At 52.7% G+C, this 25,401-nt stretch overlaps 11 protein-coding genes across 11 annotated transcripts; 6 read left to right on the top strand and 5 right to left on the bottom strand.

Moving 5' to 3' along the window:
* Positions 1-449: 449 nt before the first annotated feature.
* On the top strand, positions 450-1,018 carry SNOG_15175 (hypothetical protein; the record flags this gene model as incomplete). Its single annotated transcript, XM_001805284.1, has 3 exons — positions 450-705; positions 758-934; positions 990-1,018. 3 exons carry the CDS (start codon positions 450-452, stop codon positions 1,016-1,018), a joined length of 462 nt encoding a protein of 153 aa, XP_001805336.1.
* Positions 1,019-2,160: 1,142 nt separating this feature from the next.
* On the top strand, positions 2,161-3,131 carry SNOG_15174 (hypothetical protein). Its single transcript, XM_001805283.1, has 2 exons — positions 2,161-2,447; positions 2,499-3,131. The coding sequence occupies exons 1-2, from the start codon at positions 2,252-2,254 to the stop codon at positions 2,963-2,965; spliced, it is 663 nt and encodes a 220-aa protein (XP_001805335.1). The 5' UTR covers positions 2,161-2,251; the 3' UTR covers positions 2,966-3,131.
* Positions 3,132-4,922: 1,791 nt separating this feature from the next.
* On the top strand, positions 4,923-6,907 carry SNOG_15173 (hypothetical protein; the record flags this gene model as incomplete). Its single annotated transcript, XM_001805282.1, has 4 exons — positions 4,923-5,608; positions 5,660-5,946; positions 6,206-6,340; positions 6,408-6,907. 4 exons carry the CDS (start codon positions 4,923-4,925, stop codon positions 6,905-6,907), a joined length of 1,608 nt encoding a protein of 535 aa, XP_001805334.1.
* A 287-nt stretch (positions 6,908-7,194) lies between these two features.
* SNOG_15171 (hypothetical protein) lies at positions 7,195-7,812 on the top strand (the record flags this gene model as incomplete). Its single annotated transcript, XM_001805281.1, is given in 3 exon segments — positions 7,195-7,230; positions 7,308-7,322; positions 7,342-7,812. The coding sequence occupies 3 exon segments, from the start codon at positions 7,195-7,197 to the stop codon at positions 7,810-7,812; spliced, it is 522 nt and encodes a 173-aa protein (XP_001805333.1).
* Positions 7,813-8,436: 624 nt separating this feature from the next.
* On the bottom strand, positions 8,437-9,894 carry SNOG_15170 (hypothetical protein; the record flags this gene model as incomplete). The annotated part of the gene is made up of 3 exons (XM_001805280.1): positions 8,437-8,649; positions 8,947-9,664; positions 9,689-9,894. The coding sequence occupies 3 exons, from the start codon at positions 9,892-9,894 to the stop codon at positions 8,437-8,439; spliced, it is 1,137 nt and encodes a 378-aa protein (XP_001805332.1).
* A 440-nt stretch (positions 9,895-10,334) lies between these two features.
* Positions 10,335-11,810, bottom strand: SNOG_15168 (hypothetical protein; the record flags this gene model as incomplete). Its single annotated transcript, XM_001805279.1, has 1 exon — positions 10,335-11,810. The coding sequence occupies one exon, from the start codon at positions 11,808-11,810 to the stop codon at positions 10,335-10,337; it is 1,476 nt and encodes a 491-aa protein (XP_001805331.1).
* Positions 11,811-12,452: 642 nt separating this feature from the next.
* On the bottom strand, positions 12,453-13,913 carry SNOG_15167 (hypothetical protein; the record flags this gene model as incomplete). The annotated part of the gene is made up of 1 exon (XM_001805278.1): positions 12,453-13,913. One exon carries the CDS (start codon positions 13,911-13,913, stop codon positions 12,453-12,455), a length of 1,461 nt encoding a protein of 486 aa, XP_001805330.1.
* Positions 13,914-14,859: 946 nt separating this feature from the next.
* SNOG_15166 (hypothetical protein) lies at positions 14,860-15,363 on the bottom strand (the record flags this gene model as incomplete). The annotated part of the gene is made up of 1 exon (XM_001805277.1): positions 14,860-15,363. One exon carries the CDS (start codon positions 15,361-15,363, stop codon positions 14,860-14,862), a length of 504 nt encoding a protein of 167 aa, XP_001805329.1.
* Positions 15,364-16,926: 1,563 nt separating this feature from the next.
* On the bottom strand, positions 16,927-17,963 carry SNOG_15165 (hypothetical protein; the record flags this gene model as incomplete). The annotated part of the gene is made up of 2 exons (XM_001805276.1): positions 16,927-17,360; positions 17,423-17,963. 2 exons carry the CDS (start codon positions 17,961-17,963, stop codon positions 16,993-16,995), a joined length of 909 nt encoding a protein of 302 aa, XP_001805328.1. The 3' UTR covers positions 16,927-16,992.
* Positions 17,964-18,145: 182 nt separating this feature from the next.
* On the top strand, positions 18,146-18,539 carry SNOG_15164 (hypothetical protein; the record flags this gene model as incomplete). Its single annotated transcript, XM_001805275.1, has 2 exons — positions 18,146-18,163; positions 18,366-18,539. 2 exons carry the CDS (start codon positions 18,146-18,148, stop codon positions 18,537-18,539), a joined length of 192 nt encoding a protein of 63 aa, XP_001805327.1.
* A 2,217-nt stretch (positions 18,540-20,756) lies between these two features.
* SNOG_15163 (hypothetical protein) lies at positions 20,757-23,442 on the top strand (the record flags this gene model as incomplete). Its single annotated transcript, XM_001805274.1, has 7 exons — positions 20,757-20,859; positions 20,916-20,960; positions 21,101-21,556; positions 21,643-21,939; positions 21,989-22,270; positions 22,319-22,872; positions 22,921-23,442. The coding sequence occupies 7 exons, from the start codon at positions 20,757-20,759 to the stop codon at positions 23,440-23,442; spliced, it is 2,259 nt and encodes a 752-aa protein (XP_001805326.1).
* Between the last annotated feature and the right edge of the window lie 1,959 nt (positions 23,443-25,401).

Raw genomic sequence — 25,401 nt, 5'->3', positions numbered from 1 at the left:
GTGTGGGATGTTGCAATGTGTGTTGCAGTGTGCATAAAAACCAATTGGTACATAGACCGGAGCCTGATAAGTGGCCATGCTATCATGAAGCACCACTACGAAGATGCAGTGAAGCTCTACGATAAGGGCTTTGTCCTCTCTGCGTGACTAAAGAAGTCGGTGTCTGCAGCGTGCTCTCTTCTCACTCTCACGAGGTAAAGGGGAGCAGGTTGCCCACCGGATCTTGCTGCACCCTCACTCTCACTCGTCTTCATCACCGCTCAGCTTCGACAGCCACTTCACTCCGTGAGCACCCATAAGAGCAGGCCAGCTACCCATCCCATCTCTCCTCTTCTCTTCTCCAGCCCCCTCTTCCACACCACCGCCCCCATTGCAAGCTACGCTGCAGCGCTTACCGGCACTGCTCAACACTTACTCCCTCACTAAGCACCAGTCACTAATCCTTCACCATGGCCAAAGCCGCCGCCGACAGCAACGCAGGCCAGAAGACAATTCCAGCCGACTGCGTCTCCGTCCTGCTCATGGCCCTCGACAAAACTACCATCACCAAGGCGCAGTACGAGCTGATGAGCGCCCTCGACGGCAACCGCACCGCTTCCAGCTTCGAGCATCAGTTCCGCAGCATCACCGCCAAAGCCAAGGAGTTGAGGTCGCGTGTCGACAACGGCGAGAAGTTCGAGGCTGTTGCGCCGGCTAATAAGCGTGGTATGTGCAGTCCGAGTTAGCATGAGAGATATTGGCTAATTGTTATTGACAGCGGCTGGAAGTGCGACTGCTTCGCCTGCGACTCCGAGGAAGCGAAAGGGTGCAGGTGATGACAATGGCACTCCGGTCAAGAAGCGCGCATCCCCGAAAAAGAAGATGGCCAGCGAGGAGCTCAGCAACGACTTGGGTGACAGCGGTCTCGATCTTCCCGTCGACATGGACCAGTTCAGTACGTCTGTTTCGATCACCAGCTACATTTCCCACTTGCTGATCATCGCGCCTAGTCAAAAACGAAGCAGGATACGAGATTTGAGACGGTTGGGTGACAGGCGGATGGACGGGGTTGATACTTGAAGGAAGCGTTGCGACGACTTCAGCATTGCGACATTGACAGCTTGTACTGAACTCTCTGGGATACGGCGAGCTTTACACAGCCATGACAGAAACTCAATGAAATGATCTGACACACAAAAATGACTCGCTCGCAAGGAAAATTGATGTGCAGAGTGGCAAGCAAACGTTGGACAGGAATAGATGTGTTAATCACAACGACTGCTTACTCTCCGCAATCCACCGAAGCGTTGCTCTGTTCTTCTGTAGTGTGCTTGTAATCTCCGTTCGGTGGATCCCAATGTCGGCCCGCACAGATGGTGACTGGGGGCGAAGAGACATTGTTCATCACCGGCGCTGCACCGGATCCACTTTTCCACATCTGACAAAGGAGAACCGGTGACGTTGAGTTTGGCTCGAGTGTTTCTCATTGCCGCATGCGGATGGGCTGGGAATGTTTGCGCGCACACAAACACATGCATACACACAAACAAACAAAGCGAAGCGCAGCGCGAGGAATTGGACCGCATTTCCTCGACACGACCAAAATGTCGCGCAATTTATCCTCGAAATTGAAAAGCGTCGTCGTCATCGCGGCGCAACAGCTCTGTGTACGCCGCCGGCAGCGACTAATCTCCAAACGCTTGGGGGTGCAAAACTGCAACGCCCTGGCGACAGGCGGCGCCCCTGAATTTCCCCAGATTATTGAGTGGCGATTGGCCAGGGCCGGGATTGGGCTACACAGTGACACTGCGGCCGTTGGCGTGCTGCTTATGCGCCGGGACGCCAAGTCTAGCCGCGCAGTGAATTGCCATGGGCCTGCGCAGGCGAGACTGTAGCTCCAAGACCAGGCCGCCTGAAAAGGGGGCACACTTTGGTTCGAGAAAAGACGCCATTAGGCCAGCGGCCGAATGGTAGGGGTGGCTGCGAGCTAATCAAGAGCGCCCAAACTGTATTCGGCATATTTCAATTTTGCGTTCTTGCCGTCGGGGAGCACCCTAGTCGGCGTGAAGCTCTCAGTGGTCAGCCGTGTTGCTCCAAGCGTTTCAGTGCTCTTGTTTGTTCCATTGTGAACCTATATACTCTGCGCCTGTCCCACCACCTCCTTCTTTCTTGCCAACCCAAGTCACTCGTTCCTTAATCCGACCATTACTACTTATACACCCTTAATACCAACCTAATCCACCAAAACCCCCCCACCAACAACACCATCAACATGCGTTTCTTCGAGATTGTCGTTTCGGGCGCTGCCCTCATCTCCTCTGGCCTCGCCGTTACCATCGACACCTACCCTACCTCTGGTGTTGAGGCCGGCAAGAGCTACACCATCACCTACTCCCCCAAGGACGCCCCGGCCACCTTCGTCCTCCGCAAGGGCGCCTCTGGCAACCTCGACACCGTCGGCACCATTGGTACGTTGACGCGCACAACCACAGGATGAAAACACATGCTAACAGTCCCAGGTACCGGCACCGGTGGCTCCTTCACCTGGTCTGTCGACAAGGCGCTCCCCAACGACGGCAGCTACGCGCTCGAGGTCAAGCAGGGCAGCGAGATCAACTACTCCGGCCAGTTCCCGCTCTCCGGCGGCTCCAACGCGCCTGCGTCCGCATCCTCTGTGCTCGCATCTGCGTCCTCCGCGCTCTCATCCGCTGCGTCTGCCGCATCTTCCGCCGCATCTTCCATTGCCTCGTCCGCTGCGTCTGCCGTCACCAGCAGCGCCGCTTCCGTCTCTGCCATGCCCTCGTCCAGCGCCAACAGCACCGTCTCCACCGCTACTCTCTCCCGCAGCGCTTCTCCCTCTGCTTCGCGCCCTGCTTCCACCACCGGAGGCAGCCCGCCCCAGAGCACCGGCGCCGCTTCCATGCTCTCGTCCAGCCCTGTGGCGATCCTCTTCGGCGCCATTGCTGCGTTTGCTTACCTCAACTAAGCGCGCGGTATCTATCTTCTTAGCTTGATATCCTGCATTGGGTAATGCGGCGTTGCTTTCTCGAGTGGTGTATACGTATACCCTGGTTTTTGAGTGTGGTTAGTTGGTCATTAAGTGCCGATTTGTACAGTATGGTCGCTAGAAAATGAAAAATACCTAAACATTATTGGATGGCATTTTGCTTGTGTTTGTTGTGCGTCATGCTATGGTCACATTGTGTTACGCAGTGCTGTCATGCCGCATGTCCTTGCGCGCATTTTGCACCTCCCTTTCTGGGGTACATGCGTCGCACAGTACACGGCATCGTAGTACGAAGGCATCATAATGTCGTGGCCGCGTCGATCTAACACTGCATCTGAGGCATGCCCAACCAGAACGCAGTCGCATGATCAGTTTCCCCACATCTGAAGTTACCGTGCTTCAGATTCCAGATGCCTCAAACCCCAGATCGTGCATCATCGCATCGCCCAAACCACGGTCTGGGTTCCACAGAACACTATGTCCTTGCGTCGGGGCAGATTCTCCACTGCGCAGCGGACCGAGAAGATCACATTGCATCTTGCTTCGCCACATTACATACCACCTACCATAGCCACATTCTACTACTACTACTTACCTACTCACACACACAAAGTAGCTTTCGATTCGAACATGCCGCATTTCCGCGACACACACGTAACACACGCCCTTTGGACCGTGTTTACGCGTCAATATTCTTGGCACTGCAAACGCTATATCTTTCCGCGCCGCGCATGTGCCGCTAACGCAAGGAGGTGGCGACATCTTACATCTCACATGCAGTCTGGTTCTGGAAGCGGGGGGGCTGACGGCTGACGAGGCTGAGAACCTGATGGAGTGTGGACTAAAGTGTATGCGACGCAGTCTCATTCGATGACCAGCAGCGCCTATGAGCATGCGGAGTGGCAGAAAGAGGCGAATGAGCGCTTTTGTATGGTTTAGGAAGGGGGCCGCGATTGGGTGAGAATTCATGGTGCTGCGCTATTGGGTCAGATGGCGGAAAATGGCTGGAGATTCATCAGCTGCTGCGCCCATGGTGAAGACTGGGTGAGTCGTGACATGTTCGATCTACGAGTGTGCTGCAGTGTGGCTTGCGTTTTCAATCTTCGTGTCTATCCTATGCGAATCTGGATCTGACGTTGATGGTATGCGGACCAAGGTGGTTGCACGGAGCAGTGCCAAAGAGTGCACGAGAAGCTAGAAGTCCTCGTCTTCAACCTCCATACTATCGCAGTGAGATGGCGTATTGCGCTCTAGTTCCGCAGTTCAGGCATCAGGAAGTTGACGAAACTTCACTTTTCTTTTGACTGGGATAAATTCTTATCTGCAGTCATCGGTATACATGTATTTATCATTTTGTGATCATTTGTTAGGTGAGGTCGCTCAGCCGGACGATCGGCGAGATTGAATGCGCCGATTCTCCGTCTCACAGGCCTGAGATTAGCCCAAAAGGGACTAGTGATCGGAGCAGGCAGGACATCCAACTCTCCTACTTATCACTGTCATCCGCCGCACTTTCAGCCAAGATGTAAACCATCTCCGTCGGAAGCGGCTCGTTTCGGTTGTTTTTACCCATGTCGTCTGCACGAGTCCGTAAGGCTTGCCTACAGTGTATCCGCGCAAAAGCCAAATGCTCTACCTCGGAACATCGACCGGACGAGTGTCATCGATGCGTTAGGCTCAACAAGCAATGCGCTTTTGAAGTAGTCGCTAAGAAGCCTGGTCCGGGACCGAAGTCTAGATCGTACGTATATGATCATTCCACCACGTTGTGTAGCTTTAGTACCATGGTGCATAGTTCACAGGAGGTGTACAACCACCTTACCAGCTTCGTTGATCTCGTGAAAACTGCTCAAAGACTTTGATATCCTGATGAAGAGCCAGTACTAACATCACATCTAGACGCGTGCGACAACTTGAACAGCGTGTGGAGAGCCTGATGGACCTCATATCTGCAAAGAACACGGAAGGCACATCAACACTAGCCTCTCCAAGTACCACACCAATACAAGTAGCCACCCCGGAAACCAGCGCGGTATCAAACACACCGACAGACGATGCATCTTGCTATTCTAGGTCTCTGACTCACACCGCGCTTCAATCAGCAGCCTTTCGATTCTATGATCCTGTGGATGCAGGAGCAATCAGCGAGGAGCGTGCGTATCGTCTGCTAGATGAGTTCAAACAGCATTTCGTCTGGGCTTTCCCGTTCATAGTAGTCGATGTAGACGGTCCAACATTGCGACGCCAGGAGCCCTTCCTCTTCCATGCCATCCTGACTGTCACCGCATACGACACTCCAGGTCTACAGTATGTGCTGTCTGACAAGCTGAGACACGAGATTGGTAGAGTTGTAGAACACTCAAAGAAGAGTCTCGGGATCCTCCAAGGCTTGCTGGTATACGGCGGATGGTACCATGGCTTCTATCATCCAGCGTCTCAGCAACTCACAATGATTGTTCATCTCTGTATGGCCATGGTACAAGATCTCGGGCTCTCAAAGAATAGGAAGCCGAAACCTGTGCGAAGGGGCGCTCCCGTTTGCGGAGGCGGAGGAACCAACCAAGTCAAGGGCACTATGCACGAGAAGCGCGCTTTGCTCGGTACCTATTTTCTTACCGTGACGTGAGTAGCTCGCAACAGCAATTCTGATGCATGAGTGTCTGACTGATGTAGTTTTGCGCAAGCATGGCGGCAGCGAACAATCATGCCATACACCCGTTTCATGGCACAAACCTGCGATGCATTTGAAAGTTCTGCAGTACTGTCCGACACGCTCATTCGTCCTTTGGTCAAAGCGAGCGAGCTTCTGTCTCGTGCCAACGACCATTTCTCATACTCCGACATTGACAATGCGGAAGTCAGGGGAGCGATCTTGATCAGCATGTCGACCAACAACTTTCTTGCAGAATTACAGCACATCAAAGACTTCATCTCATTCTTCCCGTTGCTCAAGGACAATAGTAAGTCGGTTCCAAGAGGCACAGCCTGATCAACTTGCACTAACGGTACCTGCAGCTACATTGATACTGACACTATCGCTGGTAGAAATAGGCATCAATGAAGTTTGTCTGCATACCTCGTTGTGGAGCACGTCGTCCCTGTCGGCCACAACCACGCTATGTCCTACCAGACTAAAGATGCTTCATCGTAGTATGCAAGGGGCAACTTCCTACCTAAGGACACTCATCCAAACGCCGCAGCCATTGCTATATCGACTAGGCCTCGGCTCATGGACTGGTTGGTTCTATGTATTTGTCCTCATGTGCAAGCTCGTTTTTCTGGAAGAGAATGAGCGCCTAGGCGAGACGGAAGTCGACGATTTGCCAGAGGAGATCAACAACTTGACACCAGAAGGTGTGGAGCCAGACAGATTTAAGGCCTCATGACACGAATGTTCATGGAACTTTCAATGCAACCACAGCGTCTGGTGGCATGGTTACCGATCCGACTTGGAATGCGATCGCGCTCACCGAACAGTACGGTCTTTGTCAGCTATCAGACCAAGTCATGAAGAAGTTGACTTTCTCCCTACCCGAGGACTTCATCCCATGGCAAAAACCAAGAGGAGAACGACACTCGCTATACCCCGTCTCATGCTTACACAAGATTATGCTGCAAGGCTTAACGAAACGTATCGAGCGACTCAAAGTCACTGACGACACCATTCTTACTGGTAATCAGGCCGCTGCAGCACCGGTAGCATCCACACTAGGCTCCACAACTGCATGGCAGGTACCTCACACCAATTCGGACGATGCCAGGCGCGTATTGACTATGCCTTTCAATAATTTCATGAATTTCGACTCGCTCAACTTCGATGGCATCACGTTGCCGTCGACGGACTTCTCGCAAGGCGGACAGGAGTGGGGTGATATCATGTGGGACATGGCTATGGACGACTTTACGATGCCGCAGCTGTAGCGGATGGTGCAGACTTGTGGTGTACACATGGTATGGTAGAAGCGACACGAAGATAGTCCTCCTACACCGACACACGTACCATCACAACTGCCACTCACCTACCTTAGAGACCTGCCTTTGAGTCAGCCTCGACGTCTTCTCATATCAAAGTAGCTTCGCTGCTCGGTGGCAGTGCTTCGCACGTTCAAGGCGCCAGTTTCCGAGCCCTTCTCATAAGCAACACATCCGGCTTCCCCGAACGAGTAACGACCGATGTCTTCGCTGTCAAGCCCGGTCATTAATTCGACATGGACCTCAACCCAGCACCCAGAGTGGCAAAGCGTGTAAGCCTGATCGCTGGTGCTAATGCCACTAGACTCCCCACTGCGCGCTAGCTTCCAGCTCAGCTGAACACGGGCAGCTATACAAGAACGCCGTATGTCTTCCCATCGTAGTCGCGATTCAACCACAGACCCGAACAGCACCACCTCCATCCCAACACAATGTCATCACCGACCAGCTCTCCCAACTTCTGGCAACCCCTCCTCTCCACCATCGACAACACACCACCCTGGTTCTCCGCCCTCCCCGAACTCCTCGGGACCCTCTACCAACTCTCCAAAGCCATCGACTGCGGCTACCTGCGCCCACGCCCCGTGAAGAGAATGGTCCCGGACGTTGTGATTTCCGCTGCTATTATCAATAGGTATCCTGTGTACCAGTGGCTTGTTCACGGGAAGACGTTCAGCACGAGTGTGGTTGTGCTTTGGGTGGGGCTTCATTTGGCTGTGGTGGCGCTGCTTGTCATGGCGGCGAGGGCGAGGAGGATTAGTGAGGAGTGTGGGCGGAAGTTGGAGGAGTTGAAGAGGGAGGGCGTGGAGAGGGGATTTGAAAAGGCGGAGGGGTGTAGGGAGTGTGGGCATTAGAAAATCGACTGGGAGGGAGTTGCTGAACTATCTTGGACCGCGCTGTTGTTCCGCTTGGCGTCATCTCCTCGGGTTCCCATCAACACATGGTGCGCCTGCTATACACGATGTTGTCGAGCGCTGTACTTTGCACCAAAGCAGCTGGACAGAGCCATTGGAATGGGTACATTTGAAGATGGAGAGCTCGCTGCCGATGTTCGAGCGTTCATCGAGGGCACAAGATAGGATGCGCATGTAAAGCCTGGCTGATCTTCAAGACCGAGGAGTTATCTTGCACAGGCGGGCTTGCACCGCATCAAAATGCTGATACAGTTTGACGGCACAGCAAATGAATTACGCAGGATATGATAAGATGACCCATGTAGATTTGTAGCATTCGACAGAGAAGTCGCTCTTATGGAGTTTGAAACGGCCTCTGTCGCTTAGACACTATTCACGGTGTCCGATGAGGAGTCGCAGTCATCGAGATAGTAGCAGACTTTGGAGCTCAGGATATGCAAACGCCGCTTCATAGTCCATTGGCGTTTTCATCATCCTCTTCAGTCCTGCTATATAGCCTCAATGGGAAGATTGGCTCCTTGTACCAGCATCGCGCTTGTCGTATGCAATTTGATATTTGCGAGATCATTCTTCCAGCCCTTCTTCCAGTTCCACTTCCAGCTCGTCTTCTAGCTTTTCGTCTAGCAGTTCTGGGCCGAAAATTCCGCTCTTAGCAACGCTTTCAAGGAAGCCTTTTGGAACACCTCGAAACTCTCGCTCGTCGTACGTGTCGCCCTCCCACCAAACTCCGTATTCATCATGGATGGTGAGAGCTTCAAGAGACAAGGACTTCAAGACCTTCAGTATTGGTTCGTATGTGACCGTTATCATATCCCTCAATGAAACAGATTGGAGTGTTCCCTTGTACAACTCGAAAAGATTGAGTAGCCGTGGGCACATCTGATTGCCTCTGGTGATCGATATGTGTCTCAATCCGGGCACCTCCAAGATCCGAGGATACAGTATAGCGTGTATTGGAGATGAGGAAGGAAACCAGCCCAATTCAACGCTTAAAGATCTTAAATTTGGAAAATTTGTTCTTGACACTGCGATCGCCGAGATGGAAGGATTCGGTCTGGACCTGGCTCGAGGTACGATGCCTGCTTCGATCAATGTCAATTCTCTGACCTGGCGAAAGATGCTCATGGCGGCATCCGAAGATGCAGAAGTCACGAAGTACTGAGGTTCTTTGATAGTCACGGCCAGACACAGGCACTTTGGCTGCAATTTGGCGACTAACATCATGTCCATTAGTAGTCGGAACCCGAGATCAGCTCCAGCTTCGGATATGACGCCAGAGACTACAGCGAAGTTAAAGAGATCATTCGATTTGTGTTGGTGCGCGAAGTCTCTGAACCTTGCTGGTATGTGATCCACGTCGTAATAGTAGCAGATGTTGTCAAGATTGACCAGGGAAACCATGCATGCAGAGACCATATATTTAAGGCCTCGCTCGAATTCAGCATTGATGCCAACAGGACCCAGTTCAAGAACAGAGGTGTCTTCGGTAGTTGTGGGCAAAGACCAGGCAGTTGTGTACCAGATCTTGTCCACATCACGAAGTCGTCTGAGATCGTTTTGATGGACATCATTCAGGTATGCGACAACACAACCATCATTTCCATCATTGGCCAGAGCGTCATGTATGAAAGGGTACGTTTTGTTGACTTTGAAGCAAGACATCGTGAGTTTGTTCATCCAGGGCGCTAAGCTCGCGCAACGTGTAAGTGCAACGAGATTTGCCATACTCTCCTCGGAGCACATGTCGAAGAGAGTCTCACCCAGAACTTTAGCCAGCGATCTCCAGCTGATGCTGCGTATTGTACGACTGACTAACCTATGTCCCAAGAGGAGAGACGCAAAAGAGGCGCCAAATTCTCCCTCTAGTTCACAGCGGATTGGTTTCGCATCGTTGTGTCGGTATCCGGCGGGCGGGATGATATCCCCGACGACCTCCAAGAGTATCTTCTCAAGTAACTCCGATGGTAGCCTCTCAAGGAAGCTGTCGCCCGCGAGCGGCGCAGGTTGCGACGTAGCTGCCATAATCGTAGTCCAGTAGTTGTCGTTGTGTCGTGCGCTCGTTCGGCCGCGCGGAGCTGCGTCTTAGACAGGGTTGTAGTAGAGTTGGGGAGAAAGTTCGGAGCTGATCAAAATAAGGTGAGAGCGTGCGCTAGTTCACGCGCTAGTGCACGTGGCACGGATCAGGCAAGAGCGTGTAGGTGAAGGAGGGGGTGACGTAAGAACATTCACTTGCAGTTTTTAAAAGGGCTGTTCATAGATATCTAGTAAACGGCGTCACACAGCTTTATATTATGCGAAAATACGGCTATTATTTCATTTTCCTACTCGCGTTACTTCCATAGACGAGGTCGATAGAGAGCAGCAATTTCCCAGGTTGAGAGGCTGTCAGTGTACGAAGCTTGGAATCGATTCCCTCATCCTACAGACATGGCATATGTAGGCTTGACCATACTGTAGAGAGCCTACACTTCAGCATGACCTCTCTTTACTTCAATTTCGTCATGAAACAACCCATTCTCGCCCCAATATTCCTCCAGCACCCTGGCAAATTCGACCGGAAGTACGGTAACTTCTTTGGCCAAGCTCTTGACCAGATCTTGTGGCATCTGGGCGAATATGGCGTCGTCGTAGGTGCGCCACTTATGAAGTTGATGTAGAATAAGGCCAGCCCATGAGACGTCGATTGTGAGATGCTTGAGCTGACGGTAACCCATGGCGTTGTATAGATCGACCAGCGATAAATCCCAGTCGTAACAACTTCTTCGGAGAACAAGTTGTTCGACATGCATGCCATATAGCCGGATAAAGGACAGCAGGTCCGGTTCGGCGAGTACAGCATCCAAGATGACGAGTCGCTGAAGAGCGGGAACCTCTGACGGCAATGGTAACGGACCAGGATTGATCCCAATACGATTGTTGTGATACAAGGTTAAGTTCTTCAGAGCGGGAAAGTTTGACTTGTTTATCGAAGCCCGCGATGGTGGTGGTAGTCGTCCTCGATATGTTCTGGCTCGAAGCTGTAGATCGTAGCTGTTCAGTAGAAGCAGGTTCTGCACCTCAGAACAGGCTGCTGCTACCAAGCTCTCGGGGCAGTTGGTGATGAAAGTATGGCTTTCGTGAAGCTCTACAGCAAGCTCAAGAGTACGCGGCCGCACTTTTGACTTGGCTATTGCACTTATCAGGATCTCAAGACCAAGATGTGCATGTAGCGCAGAAGCGGTAGGATCAGGATAGCAAGCACCCTTCATTTCTCCGACACCCAAAGAACGAAGCTTGCGATATCTTCCCGGAGATGTTTGCTCGTTGGCCCAAGAGTATTGAAAATGGTCCAGATTCGCCATGCGTTCAATGCACTCAACCAATGTTTGACCGAGTGTACATTGTGTTGATTGATAAAACACCAGCACTCTCGGCTGGGACTGCACCAACAGCTCAAAATCTGACGCAGGAGGCCAGATCTCTGAATACCAAGCTTCCTCCTCTACCTTGACTTGTGCATACTCCTGACGAATCTCTGGATGCAGCTTCGTAAGGGCTGGTCCAAGGGTGTCATGGAATCCTTTCAGCTGTATTGGAAAACTTTCATTCACTATAAGGCAAGAGAAAGTCAACTTTGTGACCCAGCGCGCCAATTGCGCCGTCTTTGATAAGGTCTCTAGGTTCTGGATGCTTATCTTCGAGCGTAAATCGTAAATAGTTTCCCCAATGACCTTTGCAAGTGCTCGGTAAGATGCATCCCGAAATTTCCGACATGTTGAGCGGAAGTCCAGAATAGTCGATGGGCCTGGCGCCGAGATATTGCGGAGTCTCCCATGTTCATCCATTCCAGGTGAGTTGACGTGGCTGACGGCATATAGCAAGACGTTTTCCAACAGCTCGGTGGGTAGCTTGTGGATCTGACATGCGGCGTCTGTACGGTTGAGCGTTGTGGTCGCCATGCTAGAGGATGGAGCGCAGCTTGTGTGGTGAGGTTGAGACAATGAGCGAAAGTGGAGGTCGAGGAGTCGTGGTTCGATTGCGAGAAGAGCAGAAAGTATTGTCATGTCAAGGTATTTATGTGTACACGCTAGCTTGCGTGGCGCTAGGCCACGTGACAGCAGCCGGGCAGGCCTAGGTAGCAATAACATGTGACCACCCTAGAATTCTTCCAGGACAACATAACCGCCTAAAGCTCTTTAAACCCTTACAAGATGCTAACTGTAAGTACTGCAGTATCCCATATCCAGCCTCAAGGCTTCATGACTCTACATTGTCCGCGTCGAGATTTTGCGAAACCCTTCAGGATGACCGATCACTGATCACGAATAAGTTCTAGGAATAGTGGTGGAGGGTTTTGGTTAATATCATTTGTATTGATAAGGCCTTTCTCGTTCATCGAATGTTTCATTTTGCTACACAAATCTTCACGAGCAGTCTTGTCTTCCCCGCGTAATGCTTCATCTTACGAGCGCCCGTCTTTCGCCGTCCAATAAACCGAAGCCGTACGCAGTACGACGTGAATCTCCTCGACGTCGACCAAAATTCTACCAACTGTTTGTTTGTGTCGACTCCGCGTGACTGTTCACATCTGCACCGACCACCTACTGCCAGTGTTCATCTAAAGCCTGTCGGAAGTTGGGCTCAAGCACAACTGTCTCTGCCGAGGCGAGAAGGTGATCTCTACGCATACCTTGCAGCTTTGCGTGCATTTCGCCATTTTTCTGCCCCTCAGGTTGCTCTAGATATTGTCTCCAAAGTTCACTTTCTCCAAATCTGATTTCGAGACGTTCAAGGCTGAGAGCATTAAGTACGCCAAATACTAGACTGAACTCTGTTTCGCCGACTCTTTCGAAGACTAGATCGTGTAGATGACCTCCGTAATGATAGAGAAACTGGAGAATGGAGTTCGTGTGAAGAAAATTTGCACGGATGGTGAGATGAGAGAGAGACGGAACAGCTGTTGGGAGTGGGCATGGCGCATCCCTCGGGTCATCTTCATCGTTCAGAGAAGAACCCTCAATCGTCAATGACCGGAGGGCGGGGAACGTGCGCTGTGTCAGTATCACTCGGGGCTCGCGGCCATAATGGCCATCTCCATCAAATTCGTGGTAGCTGTTCCTGAGCACCAAAGTCTCTACTTTGTGGCATGCTTTGACCACGACATCGATGGGAAGACCAGTGAGAAAGGCATGAGGTTCCTCTGTTTGGACTCCCAGCTCCATTGTCCGAACGTTCGTGTTCGATGCGGCCAGTGCGCCCATGAAAATGTCCAGTCCTATGTGGGCGTTCAGACGGGGAAAGCGTTCACTAGCGTCGCATCCGAGGTCCATTTCGCGGTTGTCGACAAATTGTAAGAGTTCTCGGTACCGGGCGGGCATTATATCCTGTTGGTAAAAGTAACAAGCGTGGTCAAGATTGGTGAAGCATCGGAGATACCCCATCAATGTTACTACGAGTGAGCAATTCGATGCTGGGTGAAGAGAAAGAAAAGGCGGTTGAATTGTGTCACCAACACCGCCAAACAGGCCAAGGTCAACATCTTGCCAGACTGAGAACGTCTCCGGATACCACTGCCTCTCCTGCTCTTTGACCGTCTCAAACTCTCGTTTGAGATCTTCAGGCAAATCCTCAAGCCGATATTCTTCAAATGGCTTTCGGTTGTTCTTGTCTAGTGCCATCAACTCAGACTTGTATAGAAGGCCGAGCGGAAACGTCGGGCGAGCAATTTTGCAGGTGAGAGTGAGCTTTTGAATCCACCGGGCCAACTGTTCGCTCTGAGATATTGCCTTCAAGTTCTCTACGCTGTTCCTCGAAGCAACGTCGAACTTTGTGTCGCCGATGACCTTTGCTAGAGCGCGCCATGAGGCATCCCGGAAATTCCTAGACGTCGAACGAAAGTCGAGCACTTTGTCCATCGATTCGCATCGATATATCTCGCAGGGGCTGCTGGGTCCTAGTTCGAGGAAACAGAGCCTGGCATCTTCGACTACCAGGAGCAATATAGACTCAAGGAGCTCGATCGGAAGACGGCCAATAGCGTCAAGATTGGGAGGCTCAGTCATTGTGGTGGACGACGGAGTGAGAGGGTGATTGATGTGGTTCGCGATGGCCGAAGAGTGTTAATTCGAGTGCGCCCTGTTGGTCTTGTAACTGCTACTACAGATCAGCGAATGAATTACACACGAGCCTGAATACACGTAGGCTTTGGAGGTTATCCTTACTTTTTGAGACACCGAAATGATCTTGAAGCTGTACAGCCTTCAACCTCCAGCGCGCACGAACTGTTGCAAGGCCTAGTGGCAATGGGCGAAGGATCGTGGCGGCGATAGTAGAGCTATCGCAGTAGGAGTGTGGTCGCAGAACCGCAATGACCGAAGGGTGGCGATAGCTGGACTATCGTGGCAGGTAGTCGCCGTGTCGCAATGGCCAACAGATTAAGTTCATGCTCATGTAAAAGCCTGGGAACAACGCTAGAGTTGCGCCAAGACCAACTAAGCCTCAACAAGCCAAACGGCTGAGCAGAGTGAATGCTAAGATGTCGCGTTTGAACAATCGTACGACACGAGAATTCTTGTCTCTTAGCAAAAGCCCTTGCTCATCATCTATTACTGCACCGTTGATGTCCTGTACATCTGCCCTGTCCGACCCAATGCCTAACAGTGTATCATCACATCGCTACTAAGGCTGTATCGTGGACATACACCTGCAATTTCTAACTCTAACAACAATTCTTGCTCGTCTTTTATGAGTGAAGCTTCGGCACTATGCTCATCCGACGCATCTACCTTGCCGCATAACAGTGCATCATCACATTGCTATCAAGGCTATTCTATCGACACGCACCATAATTATTTGTCTCTCGCAACAGTGCTTTTCATCACCTATGACAACACCACCGACAATATCGATACCATGTACATCTGATATATCCGAATCGCTGCATAATAGTGGATTATTATATTGATACGAAGCTGTCCCACCATTCCTCAGACATGCTCTTCGGATCCTCTACTCTTCGTCCCCATCTTCCTCCACCACCCCCTCCTCCACCTCCCTACTCGCCCCCAACATCTGCCCCCTCGTCGGCCAAAACTCCCTCTTCAACGCCCTCCTAACCTCCTTCTCCCTCCTCCGCTCCGCCCTCGCCTTCCTCTCCTCCCTCTTCTCCTCCCCGCCATCTTCCCTCTTCCCACCCTTCCTCTTCAACCTCCTCTCATCCCCCCACCCAAAGACCCCCTTGAACCTCTTCTCATCCAACACGCCGCGCTCTCGTCTCCGTCTAATCGCATCTTTGAAGTCGAACTCCGCGTCGTTTTCAGGCTCGGCGGGACTGGTGATGATGTAGCGAGCGCCTGTGAGTGTTGCGGCGAGGATGGCGAGGAAAATGACTACTGTCTTGGTGATTGAGGTTGGTGGGGTGGGCATGACGAAGGTGAGGGCGAGGGTAGTGAGGAGGAGGGCGAGGAATGTACTAGGGAGTGCGGTGTGTGGTGCAAGTTGGGGTTGATGCATGGTATGATTAGATTGTGATTGAGAGAGGGACGAGTGGGTGGCGAGGAGATTGTGGAGTTGATGGAGTAAGTAGGTCAAAGGTGAGTGCGACAAGCGTTTGCGCTGCGAGTGGAGTTTTCACTCTTGAGCTTTTTGTCCATGTTCATTTGCGCGGACTGCGTTTGATGGATTGCTCTTTGTCGCCCACGTGTTTGTCTGGAGGGCTCATGCCTCTTAGAAATCACCACGGCGCACCTGTTGCTTCCAGTTATGTTGCAAAACCTTGGAAGTGGTCTATGGCCTCGCACGTGATGAGCAGTACCTGAAGATCACACATGCAGTCTGTTGATACTTGTAGAGCTTGCACAGCTTGCACAGCTTACAGAGATCGATACGTCCAATGCAGTGAACAAAACAAAAAGCGATCAGTAATGTATGACGTATTACACTCTCGCACGTGCGACTGCTTTTGCGCCCATCGGGAAGGCGCGATAAGAACAGCATCTTTCCAAGCGAAAAGTGTTGAGGATGAAGTGCGCACCTTCCATGTTGACAACAAGCCCACGTGCGTCAACGTTAGCAGACGCAGCTACGCGAACCGGTGTCACATTGGCGGACTTGAGTTGTGGCATGTGGTAGCGAAGACGGGAAGGGTCGCGAAAACTTGCACCTAATTCACCGTATCGCCAACCGCACGGCTATGTATGCATGATCTGCAGGGCAATCGCCAGAAGTAGCAGGGAGTCAATATTCGGCTATCATAGACGGGTTGGTAAGGCTTATGTAAATGTCACCGACAGGCTGACGTGGATAGCTGAACAAGCCTGACGAAAAAGGCCACCGGGCCCTGGTTGACAGACGAACGCGAACGCGCAGCCCGATTGCCGACTCTTGAACTTGCTTTCCTTGCTTGCACTATGACCAACCACACGACGCAGTGGACTTGCGGCTAAATCAATAAATCCAAGAGTTGAAACCTGGGAAACAATTACCGCACCTCCTTGAAGCCGCCGCAACCCCGTTCGGACCGTCACGGGTGTCAACGACATGACGATTCCAAGTTTCCAACGTTCGTTTGTACCTGATGTAGTCTGTTTTGACTTTGTTCGCGCCAACAGCCTGGATAGGTAACCATGCCCGACCGTGTGTTCCTGATCGACGGCATGGGGATGTAGACGGCGCGTGCTGCATGTGACCGGAAGGCAAGATTAGCCACGATGCGCCGATGCCAACAGCTTGGTTTCCGATGCACCGTTGAGAAGGCAAAACGGTCGCCCAAACGTCTGTCGTGGAACCGAGGTGCCGAGGGACTATACCTTCCAAGTATAATTCAATGTTCACAGTCAATAGTTCCTGGGGCCAGGGTATGCTTGCGGCTTCCGAAAGGGGTTGGCGGAACTGCGCGGTGAGAGCAAGGATGTGACGACAGGGTGTTTTGGTGGACAGCGAGGGATAATCCAGGTCCGATATGTGGTGACTCCGGGTATATCAGACGAAGTGTCGGCGTTAATGCCGATCAAGATGCCGCCTCTCAGAGACCGTGCTGTGCACGACAAACATTACGTGTGTAGTGGACCATCAATATTGATCGGCAAACAAGTCGTCTATTATCAGAATAGAAGTCGTCGAAATAGAAGCAAGCGATGTGCTCTACTCGCACGTCTCCAGCATCTTCCGAAGAACCCCCATCAAGGTCCCATTCTCGAGAGCAGCAGCGACTCTCTCCTTGTCTCCGAGCTGCTTGTTCACCTGCTCGTCCGTGCTGTGGGTGCCCTTCTTTATGCGGACGTCGACACGAAAGCGTGGCGGCAGGGCCTGTTCAAGGCGTACGCGCACACCCAGACCAATGACGGTTGCTAGCGAGCAGTGGGTAATTGTCGGCGTGATCTCGACGACCACGGTGCTGATGGACGAAAGCGGGGAAGTCGGCGGGAGGATGTGAATGTCCGGCAGATTGACGACGGAGAGGGACCCGAGCGAGAGAGGATGTTCAGGGTCACAGATGGTGGAAATGAGGTCTGTCATGCGAGTGGTCAGCGAGCGGTGCTGGGGGGAAAGGGCAGGCACGTGGGCGGCGCACCATAGATTTCCTGCTCGTCGATGCTCTCTACGGCGACATCCTCATCATCAGAATCACTTGCTGAAACGGCTTCCTCAAACGGGTCGTTGAGATAGTTGTAGCGCGGAATCAGGTCGTCGAACAGGCCCGTGCTGCCGTTGTCACGTCGCTTCACCGTTGTCTCGCTGCGGCGGGAAGGGAGATCAGAGGGGTTTAGGATGGTCGGGTTTGCATTATCCTTGTCGTCCATGGCGTGGTGGAGGACACGTGCCGAGTCAGATGCAATTCGGTGACAGTGTAGGTGGTCGTCGCAGCTGCCCGTTACAGAGGGAATTGTGCGTGCAGTGGGAGACTCCTTCTGAAAAGAATAGGCTTGGCGCCCCTCCATGGAATGATCGCCATCCTGCACCACCACATGCACCAGGTGACCAACCGTCATCACCGCGCTCACCACCACCCACACCCATGCACTGCATGTCAGCTTGCCGCGGCGATTGGATGCTGATGCTGCGCCGCCGACGGCTCCGGATGAGTTGCCTTTAGCAATCGCGTTCCTAATCATCTCCCGAATGATTATCCGCCGTCAGCAGGGGACGTCGCTCTGTGGGGTTGCTTCGTTCCTTGAGGCATCCATGCCTTGCTAGCGGCCCCTTGGAGTATCAGGAACCTCCTGCAAGTCATCCAGCTCGCTACCTGTGGCAGCACAATCTTGCCACCCGCCAGCCTGACGCTCTGGTCGGCGACATGCGGCTGACGCGGGATGTACGTTCCCGTGCATGTCGCTCGCTGGCCTCTCTCTTTGTCTCTGTGCGCATCGACACCACAGTGACTTGGTGCAGTGCGCGCATCGCTAGCTTGGAGCAACTTTGTCGATGCAGGCACTTCTTGGAATAGGGCGTTGCCAAGCGGCTCTACGGCGGCATGATGCGACGCCGACGCTACTGCTGTACGCACGTAGCGGTAGAACATTGCATCGAAGCTCGTCCGTGTCTTCTACGACTTCAACGTCGGCCCAATGGAGACGCAGAGCTTCTCTGGCGGGACACTGGGAGATTCGACCTCATCAGAGCTGATCACCACAACGGACTACCCTGCGGATGCGCAGGAACACGGCAGCGCCGACGCCCCTGCCCAGTAACTCGGAATTGGTCAGGCTGCTGTGGTTGGTTGTGTGATTTGCCGAAGCAATTCGAACATTTCGTCATGCCTTGCTGCGGCGGGAGCAGCCGATTAGATACGGTATCGCGATCAATTCGACGTGACACGGCCTGCGTGCGCAGGAAGCATGATCGAGACAAACGTGAAGTTCATGGTCTGTATTTGCGTCTTTGCTACTACCAGTCTCGCCGTGGACCTCTTCTTTTGCACTCGTATCGGTGCTGCTTGAATGCATCGTGGTCAGCCAGTGGCACAGTGACACAGTGACACACTACGCTAATCGGCCAACCGTATTGTCGCGTGCGGGAGCAAAAGGGACACGACCCATGATGTCGGGATTCGAGAAGCGTTCGCTGTGATCCGGTGCGGCGGGGCAATTATTACACTCGTGTCCTAATCATGCAGCGCGATGCAGGCTATCCGTGCCAACTGCCACAATCTCCTTACGCCAGGCAGATTCATTGCACAGTGCCATGTAGAGGTCGTGAAAGTATTGCTTCATGCAAGCTTCAACCTTGGAGCTGCGCCTGTCGTCGAAGCCCTGCTTTCCATGGCTCCGCCTTCGAGCTAATGCACGAATCAATCCACCGAGGCAACTTGCTAGCAGACACTGAACGGCTTAGCCAACGCCCACGGCGCAACACGGGCATACTCATCTTCATGCCCAACCCAGGAACATGCTTGTGTCGCCAGAGTCGAATGTGTCGCCATGGAGTGCTCGCCGACACACACGGTACACATCACAGTGTACCCCTAAGACAGATGCAGTCTCAAACTGAAGAGCGTTGGTGCGCCTTGTAGTGCCTTTGGTGCTACGTCAAAGTGTGTCAGGCTTGCAAGACTGCGAATAGGCGCGCTTCATCGGGCTCCTGGATCCTTCGTCGTCGTGCAACGACTTTCCAGAATGTTTCCACCCCTTTCGATGCCTACCTGTGTGCATCATGCTGGTAATATGAGCTGGGTACGGCATAATACCTCATCTGTGCTATTTACGACGCATTTTCTGGAAACACGACCCACCAACTTGTGGGCGACTGTTTCCTTGGATCATCGAGTCCATGTGCAGATGATCCGAATGTCCCTAATGCCATTTTGCATTGACACTCAGGCACCTGTTGCAATTATTAGAGACGAGAGGGACCAACCAGCTGCATAGCAGGGTTTGCTAGCACGTTTGACGCCATCCAGCCCTATCACAGACAGCGCTTGACACCCGCTTCTCTGAGACGTCTAACGGGCGGCGGGCGAGGCTATCAAACTTCTCTTACAGAACACCCAACCAAGGCCGCCGCCACTGGCTCTGTTGCAGAGTGTTGAACAAAACCCCCGGTGGAAGGGTTTGCACGGGTGTGCTGATGAGAGCGGCGCCGGTGCGACAATACATCTCAGCTGTCAGACTATCGCCCCCCCGCCCATCTATAATAGCAGCAACGTCGAGCCGATCGCGCGAGACGGTAGCATTCGAACATCCACCACATCCACTCCTGTGCGATTCACGTCGGCCAAGCAGACTGCGACCCCCTGCAGCCTAGCACCCGTCTCCCCCCCACAAGCACGGCAGTTTCCAGCACTGGCTGCATCTCGAAGGCGGGCACTCACGCGCTTGGGTTCTTTTACTACAGGCTAGCCAGATATTTTGTGCCGTGCGGCTGCTGGTTCCGCTTCTGCAAGTGTACTCGTCTCGTCTACCCCTCGCACCCTGACCCCTTCATACACACGAGCCGACCAGGCATACGACATTCACGACACCCCCAGGAGGCCCATACCGCGACGCCACTGCTGCACGCGGGAGCCACGCTGCGAGCCCGCCCCTGTGCGTCGTCGAAGCCCCCCCCGGCATGCCAGACGTTGTCTCCACCTACCAATCCTATGCGCCTAGATCTGCCGCCGTATAATCCATCGTCACCCGGCTCTGCGGAGATTTCCTTTTGATCGTAGAACTGTACATTAGCACTATTGCGGCCTCTTTGCACCTTTGGCCGACCTCTGGACCAGTTTGAACGTTCTTCCGGCCATCAAAGAACCAAGGGAATCTGGACCGCTGCCCGCCCACTGCTGCAATTGGTTGTCCGCCCGACATCCGCCCACAACCTCACCATCCTAGCGGACAGCCGACGACCCCGCCGCGCATTGCAACCACCACCGTCTTTCAGCCTCGCGCTGCCCTCCCGTAAGGGCTTGCTACCTAAGATTTGATATGCCCACCGAGACCAGTGGACGGCCACTGTTGCCCCAGACGGCGCAGATGCAGAGCTTCACGTTCGCGCCGCCAACACTGGCACCGCGCGAGAACCAGCGCAGTGAGTCTTCACTCCACTGCGCGATCAGCGAATTGGCGACTAATTGTGCTATGCAGACTATGTATTTGTGGATGAGCATAACAGACATAAGCGACTGAAAGGTACGCAAGCGGGACGCTGAAAGCTGCCGTCCAGCTTCGCATGCAGTGCTAACGTTGGGCAGTAATGAGAGCATGTGAAGGCTGCCGCCGACGCAAAATTAAATGTGATGCTGCAACGACGAACGCATGGCCTTGCGCAGCTTGCATCCGTCTCAAACTCAACTGCGTGCCGCCGACTGTCAGCTACGACAAGGACTTTAACGGCTCGCAAGAGTACGAAATTGATTCGAAGCCAATTCAATATGGCTCGCCAGACGACCCGTCCCAGCACGACTACCAGTCTCATCCGTCCATGCCACACGGCATGCACCACCAAATGCCGCCTTCGATGCCAACACCTGTCTCGGCCATGTATCAGACCTCGCCATATGCCAACCAACAATCGCAAGAGTCCCTCCAGTATCAGTCCATGTCGCAGCCTCAGGTTGTTCAGCAAAGCATGGGCTATCCTGCATCGCAGGCGTACTCGCAGTCCTCAGCACCCCCGCCGGCCATGACAATGACCCCACCAGAATCGGAGCCCAACTGGCGCAGCGACTCGGTGTCGAGCATCACAGATGCGCTGGGCGAGCTTAAGATCGACCACACGGCAATCGGTGAGCGAAGAGCCTCGGCTTGTGGGGGATTCTAGCGCTAACTACCACAGCACCATATATTACTAACATGAAGAAAGCCTTGGCAGAAACACCAGCGCAGGAAGAGTACGAAGTGCAACTACCTGCGTCAGTCAGTTTGGACCACACTGTTCGCGTACCCCCGGAGATGATGCCAGCTGAGGAGCAAGCACTACAGTACTTTGACTACTTCTTCACCAACATTCATCCATATTGCCCAGTCATCAACAAGGCGTACTTTTATCAACAATGGCAGAGCGCGCGAGACTCGATCTCGCCTTTGATGCTTGAGGCAATTTTTGCATGCTCGACTTTGATGATGGGTGACATCGAAGAGGGCAGCAAATGGCTAGCGCTAGCGACAAGTCAGTGATTTGGCAGCTTTGGTTCTGAGGATGTACTAACAATGTGCAGAGCATGAGGAGAGCTTCAAGGACGTTTCGCGACTGAGTACCATGCAAGCCATGGTACTTCTGTTGAAGGCGCGAGAGGCTTCACCAAAGCGAGGGTACTTCTGGCGTTCTTGGATGGCTACGGTCAGCCTCGTTGCGATGGCAAAAGACCTAGAATTGCATGACCACTACGACACGCACCGCATGGGCAAATCTTGTGGTTCAACAGGCCATGACTGCATCGCTAAGACGAGGGTATGGCAGATGTGTCTTATCTTCGAGGCCATGATTGGAGGTCCTCAAGGTTGGTTCAGTGCCCTATGATCATTGACAGCACTAAAACCATGCACAGGACGGTATGACTATTCAGTCGATCCTGAGACTGTTGACTACGACATGCCGAGGCTGGTCCCTGGCCAAGATGCCACAGAGTTCCAAATCGCTCGTCAGTTTGTTCAATACACTCGCGTTGCCAAGAATGTCTATCAGACAGCGTCATTGTATGGCAAGTTGAGGAAGAAGAGTGCCGACTGGGCTCTGAGCCCTGCCTTCCTGGGCCACAACGCAGACTTCTCAGTATGGTTGCGAGAAATACCGGATGACATGCAGATCGTATACCCACAAGATGGCACGGCACCCTGGATCCCATCCCACATGATTGCAAACATGCATTGCTACCACTTCCTGTCGATCGTCATGCACTTCCGTCCTCAACTGCACGCGGTGTCGGAGAACTACGATGGAACCTGGAAGCAGCATATGATGACCTGTTACTCGGCGGCAAAGACAATGTGCAAGCTTCAAGAAAGTATACTTAAGACCTACGGCATGCCAGGGCTGCTTTGCATGCTCAGAGGTATCAGCTTCCACATCTATGCTGTGCTCACATGTACCATGCTGCACTTGGTAAGTTGCGCCCATAGCTATCGTAGATGGCAAATATTGACGTGACAGGTCGCCATCACTTGCCCCGATCCCGACATACACGGCGACGCCAGGGAGTTCTTTGTACGACACATGCGTATTCTCGAGACCTGTGGGCCACACTTTCCCATGCCGGAGATGCAGCAGCAGGTCAACAGCCTCCGTCAGGCGTTTTCTGCTGACATCAGCAAACCATTCGAGATGAAGCCAACGTTTCCATTCGGAAGCCCTCAGGTGGCTCCACAATCCAGTCCTCTGAGTAATCATGGTTCATATCGGTCTCGCCACCCGAGCCAAGCATCGCCATTGGAACAGCCAGGTCAGGTCAACTACCATGCACATCCCATCACCCCACCAATCTCGGCTTCCGACCGGGGCGCGAAGGCTGACTCTCCCGCAGCCCAGTCTCTGGTCATGATGGCATCCGGTCAACGTGCACCCCAGTCAGCTACCGGTATGCAACTGCAGGAGACTGCACAGTGGAATCCCCAACGCATCTTCGAGTATGTATACCCCACAGCAACAGCCATCACAAGCACTAACAAGATATAGTCAGTGGAATGTTGCCTTTGGTACGCCTCCCCCCAGCGCTTCTTCCCAGTCATCCCCGCCGCTAAGACCAGGACCTCCAGGCAGCAATTTCGACTTGCGGGCGCAGGAAACACCACAATCAAACTATCATCTTCCCAGCACTTCACCTCAAGCGAATGTCATGCAAGCTACACCAAGCCAGTTGCCTCCATCCTCCGGGTATCCGAGCACGAATCCTTCATACGTCACTCCTTCCATGTGGCAAGAAGTAGTTGCCAGTTCGTTCTCGGATGGACTGAAGCGGAGATGGGATCACGGAAGCACATCCATGCCTGAGCAACAAATGTATAAGAGGGCACGTTGAACACCTCGACACGAAATGTTTGTAAGAATTACGGTCTGAAGATGGTCGAAATCCTCCAGGGATCCATATCCAGAGAGCACTTGTAAAAGTGGTACCGCACAAGCTTTGTCACACCATGTGCGAAGGCAGGCAAGACAGTGTCGCAGGACCGGGCCGCCAATCAGATCTGGATCTTTCACTACACGTGGTAGTCTCGGTCATATGCTCGACGGCAAGATTTGCGCAGAGTTGAAGGTCACATGCCGGCGGATGAGACACCATCTTTGCAGGCTGACTTCACCAGCGCCAATGTACTATTATCCCGCCTCGCTATAGAGGCGGTAACGACGGCATGACGGTCATGGAACATCGCGCACCATCTGGTATGGTCTAGCCGCTATTGTAATGTTACTCGGTCCACCATATCGACCATACAATAATCACCAATGCTGTTATATATCCACATTTTTATTTCGCGCAGACTAGTATCCGGCATGGGCCACAGCCTTGTTGTCGTCTCCATTGATTCCGTCAACCACTGTAACAGGAAACTGTCCACCAAGGCCAGTCCATTCGATAATGATCCTGGTTTTCGGATACGGCGCCATCGTTAACGAGGTCAACTTTCAGGCGCTTCAAGGGTCCTAGCAGGGATATCCAACGAGGCCGTAGTTCATCCGTCTGTACACTACTACTACGCACTGCATGTTGCCAATACTTCCAAGCGTACATATTCCTGTTGTCGCAACTTGCTACGCAATAGCTTATGCCTGTTATACATAAAAAAGATGCACAGCGTCCTCGCACCCCCACGTTTTCGGGCGCTCTTTAATTTATTAGACTTTAGATACTTCCAAGCGAGCCGCCCGTCTCTCCACCTTTTCACCGTTTGGAAGGCGCTATAACACACGTGCGACGACACGACAAGATGCTCGAGCGTGATTAGTGGCCGAATTCCAAAATGCGAAACTATTAAGGGCCCGTTACACGCTACTTGTAACTTTGTACGCACGTCATATGTCAATCCCTCCGCACCCAAGCTTCCGTCCGTCCAGTCGTCTATGAAGCCGATGACATACTATATCGAGGCGACATCGTTCACTGCAGATCTTCAGCCTTGAAACATGAATCAATAAATGCACAGATCAGGACACACGCATTGCACAAAGTGCTATGGTCCAATTCAATAAATTCCTACAAACCAGCTATCCGTCATGCGCCACCCATCATGTTTGCCTCGTGCAAGCTATACACACTAGCGCCTTCGACGCAATATCGACGAGCCGCATGATTTTGGGAAGATTCCCGAGGCTCACAAAATAACTACGGAAAAACTCTGGCATGTGAAACGAATTACGCACAGACATGACTGATCCATTTCCAAGCAGGGTCGACGCAAGGATCCCTGCAGGAGCGCGCGCGCTTCTGCGAACGGGCCACATTATCATCTGCGGAGCAGTTTGTGGGCTTGGCTGCTTCTGGACTTTACATGGGCAGCTTTTGTTCCTGCACGCGATTTTCACACGTGTGGATAGGATCGAGATGCGGACATGGGTGGATGGGAATGGGTGAATTGTCACATGCTATTTTCCTCTAGCACTGCAGTCTGGGGCGATTAGTGTCACTGCTTACAATAA

The sequence above is a fragment of the Parastagonospora nodorum genome (assembly GCF_000146915.1).
Source record: "Parastagonospora nodorum SN15 chromosome Unknown scaffold_36, whole genome shotgun sequence".
Classification (NCBI taxonomy): Eukaryota; Fungi; Ascomycota; class Dothideomycetes; order Pleosporales; family Phaeosphaeriaceae; genus Parastagonospora; species Parastagonospora nodorum.
Note: the sequence above shows the minus strand (reverse complement) of the source record. Positions and strands in the feature narration are given on the sequence as shown.